Source organism: Fusarium mangiferae (assembly GCF_900044065.1).
Source record: "Fusarium mangiferae strain MRC7560 genome assembly, contig: FMAN_scaffold003, whole genome shotgun sequence".
Lineage (NCBI taxonomy): Eukaryota > Fungi > Ascomycota > Sordariomycetes > Hypocreales > Nectriaceae > Fusarium > Fusarium mangiferae.
Genome location: NW_024573923.1, coordinates 3225809 through 3241385, shown reverse-complemented (window position 1 = coordinate 3241385; position 15577 = coordinate 3225809). Strand labels below are relative to the sequence as shown.

Genomic DNA, 15577 nt, shown 5'->3' with positions numbered 1-15577 from the left:
ATACGACCATACCTACCAGAAAATACGGGATCCCGTCCGCTCTCCCATAGTCAAGCTGGTAAGGGGCGGATTAGTAGTTGGGTCGGTGACGACCAGCGAATCCCCGCTGTTGTATGTATTTTGCATTTTTGTGGGCGATGAAGCTATCGTGAGACTAGATTTTTACTGTGGGTTCATGGAGGGGGCGGGTTGAGCCATGCATGAGGCAGGTATCCGTACAGCTCAGACATTCGTGGAAAATGGTCAATCTCTTTACCATCGAAAGGACATCACCAAGTTCACTTTATGGCATGATTATAGAACAGAAGAAATATCAGATACTCTAATTTCTATCGTGGAAAAGACACTATCGCAACCTGGGCATCATGAGACCCTCTCTGAACAAAGAAACACTCGCTGATGATGTACAATGCAAATAACATAAACACAGGCATCGACTAAGCAGATGCTGCTACAGAAGCCGAAGCAGCCGATGAGGATGATGCACCAGCCGTAGCATTATCTCTCTGAACCTTCTGCCAGATCGACATGCAGCTCATGACAGCCATCAACGCCCACAACTGGCCCAACTCGCCTGTAGCACCGCTTCCTCGGAATTGAAACTCTCCAACACCCGACAAACTCTTGAGGCAGTTTGTGCTTCCCCAAACAGCAACGACCTCCTTGCCGTCGCTGGTGTAGCCCTCTCCGTTGGTGCTACCATCGTGAAGATCTTCTTCGCTGGAGGAGTATTCCTCTTTGGTGTTTGTGCTGCCAAGACGGACGAGCTTGTATCCGCCCCAGCGTGATTGACCAACGCTCTTGACTTCAGCGCCCCGAGAGCGTCGCCATTCGAAACGCTCTACGCGCTGGTCCGGGCCATGGCCGACCTGGATAGCAAACCAGAATCGTCCCTTGAGTCCTTTGGGACGACGGAGGATCTCCTCTTGAGGGGCATTACCAGAAATTGAAGGTAATGTGATTAAATAATCATCGCGCAGGCTCGACTGTCTACCAGAAGCAGCCAGTGGTGGTGAGTCGATGGTAGATCCGCTGTGGAGGATGATGTCGCCATATAAGCCCTTGGCGAAGTTGAGTGTGTACATAGGCTCGCCGTTGGGGCCACTAAGAAAGAGTTTCATGCGAGCAAAGCAGGCATATTTTCTCCAGCCTGATTCATATGAGACGCGGATGATGGGTGGAATTCCCTTTCCGATTCCACCAGCTGAGAGCTGATGAGATTGAAGTGTTGAGTTTGAGTGACCCATTGTGAGATGTGTAAGGTGAGAAGAAGTTGGTAGTTGGTATAGAATGATAAAAGATGTGTTTGTGTAAAGTGTTTATGATCAAGTCTTTGTATTTGATTGTCTTGTTCTCTTGAATTGATATCATTCCTGTGCCTTGGCAATTACTTCATCTTATATACCCAACTGCTGTGATCCTTCTCCTCGAAGGTGAGCGCTGCATTGCTACTGTTTACGGGAAAGATCTGCAGATCTCCACGCCGCTGAGGCACTGCCGCAGTCTTAGCTCGGTATTAACGATTGGTTATGACGTTTTTAGGCACCCTTGTAAGGCTGGCGGGTTGGTCAATTTCCCTTTAGGGCTTATATCCGGCGCTCTCTCATCTCCAGAATGGGCTGTGAAGATGTCACAGATAGACGAGCATTGCGGCGCAATTCAAGCTTCGAGATATGCTATGCGGAAACGAGGGAAAATGTGGCCAAATAGATCATCTGTAGCTCTTGGCTTGTCCCTTTGATGTAAGTTTGATTGTTACCCCAAGTGCATAGCCTCGACTGGCAACGCCAACGCTGGACTGTTGATAAGAGGATCAGTGCCATCCAACATACCTTATACTGACTCCTTTTGCTGCTGTCGTATCAGTGGCAGATGATCAACTCGGACAAAGCGAATATGCTTGTTAGTTTTGAGTCAGAGACTTTGCTCGAAACTCTGTAGGCAAGCATTGCCAAAGCCTGTTCATAGATGTTGGATGTGCAGCAGTGGCAAAACATGACCTGGAAGACAATTCCAGTGTGGAGAAACAGCATGAAGAAGTTTCCTCGAGATAAGGGTAAAAAGAACGCCATAGCAGCTACTGGTTTCGATCCAGTGGCCTCCGGGTTATGAGCCCGGCTGGGACGAGTTAGCTTTGTAGTTTTGGATGGAGTTTGTTGAACATACCGCGCTTCCACTGCGCCAAGCTGCTTTCTTGGGTGACAGGCGGCTTTGCAAAGTCCCGCTATCATTGAGAGGCTGTCCGTCTGGGTGAAACAAAGCCTTATTTAATGTAAGAGCATACTTTAAGCTCTAGTAAAGTCCAACATATAAATTACAGAACTAATTTATAATATATTTAGTATTTTCACTTTATTATCAACAGCCAAAACCATAAACCGATTTGTTGTAGCACTGTGCTGTGAATTGTGTGCGCTAAGTTTACCCCGCCCCCGCTCTTATGACTGTGAGGAAATAAGGTATATGAACGACAAATTCAGACTCTTCTGCCACCAAGAAAGCAATTTGGCGCAGTGGAAGCGCGGTATGTTTCTCTACAACACGCATCGGTTGTCCAATGATACTAACAGACATAGCCGGGCTCATAACCCGGAGGTCGCACGATCGAAACGTGCAATTGCTAGGTTTCTTTTTTTGCACTTTTTATAAATTTTGTGAGTCTGTATCTTGTTTTTGGTTACAGTGTTTATTTGTTTGTTTGTATCGTTTTTGGGTCGTGGGCCGAACTGTTGTCTGTATTACCCATATGCCTGGCAGGTAAAGACTTTGCAGTTGTCGTCACTTCATCTGAGTTCAGACAGGAGCATGTGATCACAGTAAGTTACAACATTACTGTACCTTCAGGTTACCTCTTTGGATACTGTATATTATGCGATTATATGTAGAAATAGAAAGAGAAGTGGTGTTCATAAATGAATGTGCACTCGCATCCTCTCAACACGATACTCCATAACCTCAATCCCGTTTCTCTGACCTAACACTCCTCACCAAGCATGAACTTCACACCTGCGCGTGTGATACTCTTTACAACCTCGAGCTCATCCTCGTTCCTCGGCGCATAAACCATCACGTTACCCAGATACAGAACAGTACCACTCAGCGGGTGACGCTGACCCCAGCCTCTTTCCAAAACAAGCTTTGCATCCTTTGGAGCCAGGTTGATATGCATTGAACCATCGCTGCCATGCATATGCCCAATCTCTCCTCCCGTACGCTTTGCGATGGGATGCGAAGGCTTCTCGGAGGCTACAAAGAGGGCTGGGCCTCTTCGCTCTGCAAGAGATGTTGCAATCTTGAGCTTTGACGAAGACGATGATGCTAGAGATGACAGGAATGATTGGTAGCCCTGGCTCTGTAAGTAAGTAGAATGACACGCTGTTGTAGCAATACACATACCTCGATAAGAGATTGCTTCGCCGTACCCGTCAACTGTCGACTCGGCGCCGTCCACCTCCCTATCGTCGGCCTCGGTGCTTCACGGACGGGAACATCTCTCTCACTCAAGAAAGCGACATGTCCATTAGGACCTGCCTTCTCGCACGACTTCTCATCATAACATCTCGTATGAAAAGGTTCCTTCTTCAGTGGCTTTAGAAGGATTTGGCCGATCCATCCGATGAGGTTGTGAGGTAGACCTCCAGGCCCGAGAGCAATATATCCACGGTAGTCTTCGGCTGCGATACGGAAGACCGGGATCCCAACAATTACCCCGGCTGCCGCTGCTATAGCCAGACGCTGACTCTGTGGAGTGAGGTTGGAAAAGGAATGGAAGATGGAGTTAAGCTGCGAGGTCATCTTGTGAGAAATGGACGGTTGTGATCAAGGGACAGATGAAGACGATTTATCGCATTTCTTATATTGGACCCCGTGAGCTCAAAACCAACATAATCAGTATGCAGTATTATAGTTAATACAGAAGGGTTTGATGTTATATCAATCCCGAAATCCGACACGTAATATACCGTGAAATAAGCCGCATTGTTCGCTTTATTGATCCTACCAACAAAGTCATACGACATTGTCTCATGCGGAGCGATTTCACCCGTAATAGTTGCACAACCTTAATCAGTCGCTTGAATATGACGTTATCTTTCCATAATTGGGATGTCCCTTTTTCGGTTTATTTTCGTGACCAGATACAATATCGGGTTTGCTATAGTCTTGGTTCTAATCCCTTTGCTTAACAGCGGCATCGATTCTTTTAACGTATTTCTCGATCATAAATGCCCTAACTCTCCTTAGATACTCCATACAAAGCTCAGACAGTTCTATTTCACCACTAATCGAGTGTATGTCATGTTTTGTCAAAAGCTAGTCATGGTAACCTTTAACACGCAAGTTACAACAGTCTAACAAACTCATTGCTACTCATCCACTTCTCATTCTATGAGCATGAGAACAATTACATCTCATATCTTATTAAGTGTTCCTTAGTACTTATGCGGCGTCAGATGAATACAAACATCGGCGCTCCTCCTGTGATGACCCTCGATATTGCTTGACAACAGAACGTCAGTGTCAGTTATCCACATAGAAGGTGGCAGTGAGTATACGTGTAAGCTCGGATGATACTCTAATAACCTTGATTTAAGTCATCATTGTGTTGCCCCTCTTATGCTCACGAATCTTGGAGGGTCACACACTCGGATGTGAGTATCCTGCATGGTGAACTTCAAGTGACACTTACTATCTGATATACTACCTCACTGCAGGTCATATGGTGTAACTCTGACGAAGTTCCAGTTTTAATTAACGATCTCTAATTTATTCCCTAGGCTTCTCGGAGCCAGGCATCATACTCGTAGTCTCTTATCGACCACTTTGGCCACATGGCCAATATCGGAAACAAGGTTTTCACACAACTTCAACGCTTGTTGCATCAGATAACTCTAATGCACGATTGATGTCTCATTTACTTGACAGTGATACAGGGAAGATACTAAATACTTCACACATCGATCGAATTTATACTCGAGATAGCCAGTTCGTTTAGAAAATTGTATAAGTTAACCACGAGCCTCTTGATAACAAGGGAGTATGAAAAATCAGGCTTCATATTAATAGAGACCCTCTCTTCCATTTAACTTATGTTGGCGCCCTCGAGTCGTCACTGAACACTTTCGGTGGATTTGCATTTGTTGCAACATACAGATTTCGGCGGAGAGACTTACATGTTGTTGTGCAGTTCTGGGAATAGGGAGGGGGGGATCTGAGACACTTTACTTGCACTGAGAAAAAAGGTCCGTCTGGCCTGCTTCCCTCACTCCTACGGTCTTACGTTGGTCTTCTCCCTATGTGAAGGTCTCTGAGAGTTTGGCATATTAGCATGTCACTACAATCTCTCGGCAATTATTCCTCACAAAAGAGCATCCGACGCAACGTATATGACTACTTAGCACTCCGATTGTCACTTTCAAGTTTTTGTCTCATCGAGGCTGAATAAAATGAAGGCTCTACCATCTTTCAGGATGGGACTCAGGGGCAACGAGGGGCATCACGGCAACCTGACAGTCATCGGCTCCCAGGCTCATTGCTCAGGTACTCTTCTTTCAGTGTACACCTCTTAGGATAGGTACAGCTTTATTCCACTTCACTCGGTATCAGTCCTAGGGATAATGTATCCATTTCTGCCATGGGTCACGAGTATGCACCATGGACAGGAAGAATAGCGATACACGTGAGATAGTCTTATCAAGAAATGTTCCATTTTGACTAGTTATATCTACTCAGTATACGCGAGCCTTCTTCTGTTGCTAGATATTGAACTTGAATTCTCACTCCCTTGTTATTGCTGATGATCTTGTGAACTGGGTGATTGTAGGTCATGATACCAGCTCCTGGCATCGAGATCCAGATGCTTCTATCAAATAAAATAAGGACATGTTTTGGTTATGAGATGGTAAGCTCTTGTTTTTATGGAATGTTTTGCGTGTCTAATATTATGTGAATTCGTTGAACTCATTTATGCATTACTCAATGTCACCCAAGCTTACAACCTCTAGCAATGAGTTGCTGCAATCATTGAACACCAAAGACACCATAACAACAACACATATCGTGACAACACTAGCCGCATGCTTCAAAACACAACACAGGAGAAAGAGAGAGGGAAAAAAACACCACAGGGTATGATAATACGGTCATTGAAACATTACTATAAGCTATTATAAACAGAGGCATTCAATATCAAGCTTCTGATATTAAGTCACCCTATATGCTCAAGAGTCACCTAACCTATATCGCAGGGATACATGTGATTCCCGGTAATAAGAGATATTAAGAAACCAGTTAACCGTAGAACTTCCACTTACCGGCATGTGAGACTGTTGCATTACCGCATGTGGCAGAAGCCCCCATGTCAATCTTCATCGCGACATTGTCACTGCTATTGCCATGGCCATTGTCTTGCTCATCCGCGATGAGACCCCCTATCCCTGTTTAATACACCCATCGGACAGACGCTCTTCCGACTGGTCGAGATGTCGAGACCCCGGTTTCTTGGCGCTCTGACAGTTGTCCTTGTTGGTAACTGAGTGCCTCTCGCCACAATCCTGCGACCATTTGGGATACCTGTTCGCAGGTCTCATACCATACTACCGGTTTCAATAATTGGGTGACCTGAACTGGACCCAACACAATGTATGTATTCAGAACTGAACCCGTACTCCGTATCCATGGCTAGAACATATTAGGGCGTCGGAATCACAGCGACAACGGGTTTGGTGCCACAAGTACCGGTGGAGCTGAGTCGTATACCATCAAACCACCGAGGTCTGTTGGTTGACGATGGAGGCATTTCTCTCAAGGCCAGTCCGCAGGTAGGTGATTGTAGCACCACCAGTACATCATCACGGAATTGGTTTCCCGCGTAGGAGATACCGTGATAAGCAGCTAGCTACTAAGCCAACACAGGACGACCAGAGTATCCCGTATTATGCCAAGACAAACAAGGGGATGTTGACCCCATCATCAGAGCGGCACAGACGGGGCTTAGTTTCTATCCAGATAATCATCGTTGTTCTGTGAGGATGAACTCACTTGACTCGAGGCTCTATGGATACCCTGAAGGATAAACAATTTGGAGCCAAAAACTGTCGTCTTTTTCATCTTGGATATCCTTACCCGATCTACGGACTTTCACGAAATGCCGAGAAACACACTAAGTTGGTTTAGGTTTTGGGCCCGGCACCTAAATACCTGGCCAGTTCATAGCTGGCGCACCGGTAGCTGTTAAAACAGAGCCAGTGTCAATCAAAATGTCTCGCGCCTGCGCCACAGATCTCCCAGGTGTGGTACCTGGGCAACTGGGCTAGACCGTCGACTCTCAAACAGAAGTCCGTACGTAGTTTCGGCCGCCCGACCCCAGAAGTTCCAAAACCTTGTTGCTCGCCTAATATCTCTCGGCGCAGGGCATAGCGGAATATATCCCGGACGAGCCGCATAAATCGCCCATTTGGTGCTGTATGTATATCTTTCTGCTGTGCTGATCTCTGTTCATCTACACGGGAGTGACTGGCTGACTGACAGCACTTGAGATTCATACTGCAGTAGCACCGCTCGAGTATGCCAAGTAACGTTATATCCAACCTACCCAACAACACTGCAATGGACTGGCCAAGACCCCTGGATCCTGTGACCGTAAACTCATGATGGGGGCCGGGGGGTTCGGATAAGCCGCTCTACGGCGTGATCTCGGCCGCGTCAGTGTGATATTGCATCTTACTGCACCAACAAGGCACGCCAGGAAACGAGGGAGAGGGCGAACGAGCGAGCGAGCGAAGGAAGGAAGGGCTAAAGAAGTAATTTGGTTGCACATTCGCCCGTTCGCAAGACAGACACTCTGCCCTGCCCTGCCCTGCCCTCGGGGTGTAGCGAGATACAATACGCTACCGTACGGGACCGAGATATCCCAATCTTGGTGGATCTCTCACTTGTTTGTTTCTCCTGTTTTTCTGGGCGCTAAACCCTAGCCCGTCAGATAATGCCGTGAAAGTAAGTTGGGCGATATGCCGAGAGGGATTCGCCGAGTCAATCAATTTACCAAGTCCACAAAATTCATGACTCAGCCCAAAGACAGCGTTGTAGCCGGGTACAGTACCTAGATTGTTAGAGTCTAGCTAGAGATAGGGATTCCCAATCCAATCAATGCACTGTCGGATTGTGTATGGAGAGAGACCCCAAAGGCTAAGACTCCCCAGGACGTGGCCCATGGAGGCTGCGGGACTGTTGCATTAGGATGCCGGTACTTGTTGCTTTTTTTTTTGCTTTGTATCGGATCCAGATCGGGTGAATAGGCCGGCGCCAGAACCAAATCTGTCATATATGACCGGGATACGTGACGGTGTCACATGTAGGTATGTATGGTATGTGCGTAACCACGGTACGTACTGTCGATTTTGTGTGCGCGTTACAAGTCCATCTTGTCGTAATAATACCACATTCAGAATACGGTATCAGGGTATGCTTGCTGATCTCAGGGTTGATGCTCAGAGTCGTTGTCGATCAAACAAATGGGGTTTTCAAAGTTTTGTGTTGAATATGTCACTGATGCAGATACGGATGGTTCTTACGTACTGGCATCTCCGATTTGGCAGGTCGTTGGTTGAACAAACAAAAAAACACCTGAGGGATAACCGTGCTTTCAACTAGGCCAACGACATTGGAGTAGCTTTACAAACATCGACAGAGGACATGTTGCGTGGAAGTGCTGTTCAACATGTAGGTACCTACATTGGCTCGTGTTTGGGGCATAATGTAGTGTACTGGTAGGCTGTAGACTGCCGAGAGGCTCAAACCAGGGACAGCAAACCTTGTCCAAGCACAATCGTGAAAGGGATGGCCGTATCAAGCAAGATCCAAGGCACATCCATCTCCAAACATGGGATGATACCGCGAGTGACAGCGGGAAAATCACAAGCGAATTTCGCTCTGACATGCGGATGCCGCTCGCTCTCAAACGTCAGCCCCCTGCACAGGTTCGGCATTACTCCGTCAGCCATATGATTGGTTGATACACTTAGGCCCCCAACTTTCGCTTGAGACAGAAAATGACCTCTGCTCTGTCTGGCTCCGTGCGACACTGAGTGTGTGTCAAGTACGAATTGTTGTACGCCCCTGGATGTACCGTAATCCCTCACCAATCCCCCATGCCATGCAATGCAATTACATACTGTGCCATGGCTCAGAGTGCCGGAGTACAATATGTGAGGTGGGAAAAGTGATGCAAGGACATTTACCCTCCAATCATTGCGTTGTTTTTTCATCTCACAGCCAAGATACATAGACCCTGACCTGTGGTGGCAGCTGAAAATACAAAACTGTCGCCGTCTTGTCGAATAGAAATGTTTTTCTGAAAATGGATACCGTGTTGAAAAAAAGAACGAGTTCATGATGTTCATCATGTATATGCGAATACTCAAACAGAACGAATCCCCTCTGCCTTCTCGTAACCCAACATTGATGAGGCTCTTTGGAGATCATCCAATAGCGCCGTCAGCGAGGAAATATTCGAGAAGGGCTTGTCGAGTGGGCCAATTATTTCGTTATTGGACTTAAAGTTGCAACCTTGAAAACAGATGCACAGCCCCCATTACAGTAGGTTGCGAGCTGCCTGTCCGTTGTCAGGCTGTGCCCTATCTATTACTCCATGGAGTATAACACCTTCCTCTGGACACATAGGGAGACTAGGAGCTGCCCTAGCGTAGAATTATGGCACGATGCGTGCGTTCGGGCTGTTGGAGGAATGCGACGGGGCGAGGCAAGCTTTGCTATTCTGCAGTGTAAGATGACCACTGCTAAGCCATGGCTAGAAGGAGTCAAGGGTAACAGCCGAACTGAGGCAGCTGAAAACCACCTTTCTGACGAAACTGAAAAGTGCATTTTGGCCTGTTACGCAACGAGGCCCTGAATGCAAAACCTAATTATCAGCGCCTAGATTACGGATAGTTTTATGCCTTCCAATCTCGGCAGAGATGTCTCCGGGCCTGAAAATGTCTCCGACTCCGTAAGCCAAAAGCGGAAATCCGTCTAAATCATACAGAGGCGGCTATTGGCGAGCTATTGGAGATCAGAGCTAGCGCGTTTCTTAGTAACCAATCTGTAAACCTGTGTGACTCTCGCGCGCTTGACGTCTATTCCGCGGCTGGACGTGCGTGGGGATCTGCGCTCGGTACGTACAGGAGGGTCCGCCTTGCGACAAGGAGAACGTTGAGAATGCTGTTGTAGTGTATAACAGGGCGAAGGAATTGCATACTGTATATATGTATGTATGTATGCACAACCAGTATTGCTCACATACGCGGGATTGAAGGTGACTTCATGAGTTCGATGATGTCGTGGTACGTAGTTCATGATCTGCACGGCCCTGATGTGTTCATCTCGAATGCCTTTCCGAACTTGGAACTCAGTATCTTGTCGCGTGTAAACATACCGCCTCGGCCATCTTCAGCGGAGTGTTAATTCCGGACTTGTGGCTCTAGTACCCGACCCGAAGATCGACATTTGCCGTCCGCGGCACATCTGTCTATTTCCAGGCCCGCACCATCTAGCAATTGCCGGTTTATCTTTCGCTCTAGTCTGCTTCCAGTAAGTCCAAGCGAGTTTTTATTTAGGCTCTTCAGGGGCCCTGGAAGAGTGCGGGTTTGTTGCGCGTTTGTCATGGCAGCTGTATGAACGTTTCCCAAATAGCATTTTGCATGTTCAGCTCTGTCTACATTGCCAAAATCATGTGCACTTAGTCCAAGGTTGTGATTAAGTGCTCCAAGGCAAAGAGCAGCATGCTTTGATGTAGAGTTCGTATCCCGATTTTGTACATTGTAATTGCATGGCTTGCAGGGAAAGAAACGAATCAGATATGTCTGAGAGCCATGAGCCATGATGTCAGCATTGTTCAGCCACCGAATGACATCGCACGTGTCGTTTGTGACGGGCCTGATGTTCCTCCTGGAGATCGCTCAATCTTGATGATGCGTAGTGCGTATCTAGTGCTCAGAATATCTGGCGAACCGAGATGGAAAAGCGGAACGTAATGCCGTATCTGTATTATGGATGGATATACGGTTTAACGTTTGCCGATGTGATTATTATGTCGATCCACTGCAACCATGTGGTTCCGTACGAGAGTTTGATTAACTCGGAGGAATATCCTCTACTTGAACAGCCCCTCAGCACGATGCACCCATGGGGCAGCGTACTTGGATTATAACGGGGCCATTCCATTTGAGCGATCTTTTACCCCAGAGAGGCTGGACATACGCCAGGCTGACGATACCACGACACACCCGGGAGCTACGAATGTGGTAACAGCTTCGTTGACAAGCCATGTTACAACTTGCACCCTGAAGCTCAATTTGATTTCGTCTGACACACATTCGTGTGTAGGCAGCGGCGTGAACTAGCTCTTGAGGTTCAACTCTGTTGTCCATATTAGGCGATGAGGCTGCAATGTGATTGGTGTGGCTGTGAAATGCCGAGTCAAGGTATGTAGGTTCCTTTCGCTCCCGTCGGGACCGAGAGAGAAAGAAGTGAGCGGCGAGCCCAACGGTGTGGAGAGGGAGGTCACACTAACTTCACACCAGTGTGCGCCTCCTGTCAAGAGCCGTTGCCTGGAGACTGCGCTCACCCCTTGAACCCTAGCGCCCACGTTACGTTGGTCCGAACATCCTGGTAACCGCTTGGCATCCCTGGTTAGCGGCAGTTACCCTTGGATGAGAGTTGTAGTGTAAGTCAAGTTGTAGTGTCTATGATGCCCGACACTGACTTGATAATACTGTGACGGGCGCAAGAATTGTATCAGGCAATACGTGCATTTTGTGATGATGCTGTCCAAGGATGTAAGATGGTAATCTTCTTCGTGTCCTTGTTGTATGGTAAAGCCACCGTACTTTCAATGCAGCCTTGAAATGAGGGGCACTTGGGGGCCTAAACCCCTCATACGCCCTCGCGCAGCACAGCAGCGATATCTCAGGAGAGCCAAGACTCAATGTCTTATGTCTTTGGGGGTGTGGCGCTGATGACGGAGACCAACTGTGAACATGTGTAGTGAGGCGCTCCCTAGCAGGGATAAAATCTCTGTGAACCGAAATATCTGGTTTTAATATTGTTGATCTTTTCCATAGAGTCCATGCTACCTGGAGCTGAAACCATCTGTACAGACTGGGCGTCAACGTTGCAGCATTGTTAGCGACAAGCGAGGTGCCAAGTAAGGTAAGAGGAGAGCAATGCGGTCTTCTGGGGACTCGGCCGAGCGACAAACAAAGTGCGAGGAAAGGTTAAGAGAAAAGGACACCAGCCAGTGTTTTTTGCGGGTAGAGGCCGGAGATGAAGCTGAATTAGGCAGTCGAAAAAGATACCCTGCCTGGGCCCCATGTACGATCCGCGACACGGTAGTGGATCCGGGGTAGAAGCCTCTGCAGAATGAGGAGAGATTGATTTTTTGATGAGTGATCATTGATCTGACAGCTCGTTCTAGTAGGGCAGGGTATCGTCGGTAGCCGAGACGGTACGTACTAGACACGCTTTTCTTCGCACAGACAGATTACCGAGGTCCTATCATGTCCTGTGCTTTAATTGAGCCCATGCTCTGGCGGCCGACGCCAGCGGGCGCCAGGGAGTGTTCCCTTGTTTGCATTGGAGCACTCCTTTGACAAGCGGCTTATGCTATGGGTTGACGGTGACCTGCTGTAGAGTAGAGCCTAGCGATTTCCAGTCCATCTGGTATGAGTACAGAATCAAGATGATTCAATCGCATGCCTGGTAATTGTTGGATTTAGTGCGTATCCTGTCCAACGAGCTTTGTCTAGGTATCTGTGCGTACCGCCTCGATATCTGAGCCGTGTTGCTGCTGGTTCGTTGCAGCAAGCGACGTCGCGTCGAATCCACCTCGGCGTAAGCAACCTACCAGCTGGACAGTACCTGGTCGACATATGGATCCGTATGAAGCGATACAACTCTGACCATGGCCCGAATATATTCGGCGCAACGTAGAAAATTATGTCTCATGTCGTCGGAACTTTAATAGAAAGCTTCACGATGCACCCCTGCATCAACTTTTCCCATAGCTTTGTGGCACGTGCTACCCGAGTCTTTGGCAGGTGCAGAAACTCGTCGGTAGTGGAAGTGGAAGTCAATTTGGAAGGTCCCTTACCGACTGAGAAGATCCATCCCGGCAGAACAGGTGCATGGTTGGCCGTGATTGGTAGTAGTGCCTTCCTCAAAGGGTAACTGGCAATTATCTCGACCTAACCCGAGTGAAATGCACTTGCACTTGCACTTGTACCTGGGTTCTCGATGACATGTGTTGGTGGCTTACGCTTTGTCCCAAACATGAAACAACGAAATTTGAATCGTCATCGAACGACCGTCATTTCCAACTCGTTGTTTTGCCAATTTCCAAGGCAGGCAGACAGACAGACAGAAAGACAGACAGACTCTGGATACGCGGACTTTACGGACTTGAGCTCGCAAGCTTCCCAATTTGATACTTTTATTTCCGCCAAAGGGTGTTATCGGAGTGGAGCAATCCATTCTCTCGGGTTTGCTTCATCATGGCTTACACATTCGAATTTCCCCTATCTGTTTACTTGTCGTTCGTTCGTTTCGCCGAACATAACGGTGCGGCATGCGTTCGGGCCCTCCTGCTAAGTTAGCTACCACACTTAACTAGGTAGGTAGTCAGTCACGGCAAGGCTATCGGTAATACCAAGCTGCTGCTGACAATTACCGGAATGGACAGCCACACTCTCTGACGCTATTGAGCACGCCCACAACGCCCCAGGACGCCTACATATATCCGAGCCTACCCCACTGTTGGAATGACGGCGAAACGATGAGGCGCCCAGTCCGGACTAGCGTCGAAAGATCGTACGACTGCCGTGACATGCCACACCTCCTTTAGACCATGTGCCGCACGCGGCCAAGACGTCATGTCCATGGATCCGGGGACCTGCAACCTAGGGTCATGGTCGGCATTGCGCGAAAAGCAAATCTCCCCAGGAAGCTGTCGATAGAACCACGGGTGCCGCAACGACGGCTCTGTAAATCTGGTGCAAAGTCTATTTGTCCCGCCCTGGAGATCGACATGAGCTTTGGCAGCCGACCGAGAATCAAAATCATTTATCAGGGGGTGAGCGCATAATATCCAACAATTAAGCAAGTGCCTCGATGCTTTTTAGAGTTCGATATTCTTATGATGAATGGGACTATGTCAGAACAATTGCATACGGAGTACTATCGCTACCAACGGTCTTACCATGAGAAGATCCTCATGCCATCAAATCAGCACCTCGGTTGCTCCAGCTCACCGTTTTATGACCAGGAAGTGCTATGCAGCCTGCCAAATTTGGCATCATCAGAACCCGCGAGCACTCCCCCGTGTTATAGGCCTTGGCATTTCATCTTATTGCCAGCAAAATCTCAGGTTGGTCTCTTAATTGGGTATGCCGAGCGCCTTATCCACTGCAGCGCTCCTCGGACATGAGTCCATCACAGAGTCTAAGAGCCAATTCCCTCCCTCTCAAGCCACTGGGCTGGCAAGCTTAATTTCCAGCTACCACCCTGGCGCTCGCAATATATACTAAAAACGGTTCAGATATCATTCTTGCGCTGCTTGGATTACGAAATGATGCAGATATGAACCGTTTAACAACGGATACTGGCTGACAGTCAGCCTTCCCGCCTACCCGAGTATACGAGCCGGATCATGAGCTCGTCGCTCCGAAGGTGTGACATTTTTGTACCTGAAAGGCTGAATTGCCAACTACCTTATCCATGCTTGCCACATACATTTCTGACGACGACAGTACAAGCTGGGCCAAAAGTTTCGGATTGTCTACAGTCCACCAGCATTGCTCGACGATCGGGCATTGAGACTATTTTATCGCTCCCGTTAGATCATTGTCACCAGTCCAGCTTCGCAATAATTTATAGTGCATTTGCGAGGTTGAATGTTCGCTCATCTTCTAGCGTCTTACCCCAAGCTGCAGGTGGTACAGATCCATTAGTCCAGACGAAGCCGCTAAACGACGCCGCAATTGGGTCAACAGTGGGATCATAGGAGTCCGGCGGACTGAGCTTCAGGGGTCAATATATGCCCTTATTTCTTCCTGACTCGACTACTCCGTACTGTCACCGGCGTGATTCCGAGCACAAGCAGAGGTCAATGCGATTCATTTTACTGTGACAGTATTCGCGCAGCTATGGTCACGATAGACAACAATCACCTCGATGGGCATAATGCACTTGTTCCGTCCCCTGCTCACTTATTGTAGAGAAATTGATTACTACCTAGAGCATTTTTATGGAGCAAGAAGTACTCAACTATATTGGCTGAGTTGAAATAGCCTGTTGCTTATTTTTATGCTTTCCAGCGGGGTCTTCAGAAACCCGGCGATTCCTCTGTTCGTTCACGGCACTCTGCCTACATACCCGTGCCCTGCCGGTACATGCATGGCATATGGGATGGCTGTGAGGAGTTGGTTTACAGAAGGGCTTACGGATACAGGAGCCAAGTATTTCTGTGTGACATGTTTCCACAAACAGCGCCACAACACTCAGTGAACAAAGTCTTTACCCAACGCCA

General features: G+C 48.0%; 3 protein-coding genes and 1 non-coding gene across 4 annotated transcripts; 1 reads left to right on the top strand and 3 right to left on the bottom strand.

Moving 5' to 3' along the window:
* The first annotated feature begins 2 nt into the window (after positions 1-2).
* Positions 3-118, top strand: rrna4. Its single transcript, XR_005994031.1, has one exon. It is a non-coding gene; the product is annotated as a ribosomal RNA (ribosomal RNA).
* A 319-nt stretch (positions 119-437) lies between these two features.
* FMAN_04113 (uncharacterized protein) lies at positions 438-1247 on the bottom strand (the record flags this gene model as incomplete). Its single annotated transcript, XM_041829214.1, has 1 exon — positions 438-1247. The coding sequence occupies one exon, from the start codon at positions 1245-1247 to the stop codon at positions 438-440; it is 810 nt and encodes a 269-aa protein (XP_041679999.1).
* Positions 1248-1862: 615 nt separating this feature from the next.
* On the bottom strand, positions 1863-2231 carry FMAN_04114 (uncharacterized protein; the record flags this gene model as incomplete). Its single annotated transcript, XM_041829213.1, has 2 exons — positions 1863-2118; positions 2167-2231. The coding sequence occupies 2 exons, from the start codon at positions 2229-2231 to the stop codon at positions 1863-1865; spliced, it is 321 nt and encodes a 106-aa protein (XP_041679998.1).
* Positions 2232-2974: 743 nt separating this feature from the next.
* FMAN_04115 (uncharacterized protein) lies at positions 2975-3795 on the bottom strand (the record flags this gene model as incomplete). Its single annotated transcript, XM_041829212.1, has 2 exons — positions 2975-3346; positions 3397-3795. The coding sequence occupies 2 exons, from the start codon at positions 3793-3795 to the stop codon at positions 2975-2977; spliced, it is 771 nt and encodes a 256-aa protein (XP_041679997.1).
* Between the last annotated feature and the right edge of the window lie 11782 nt (positions 3796-15577).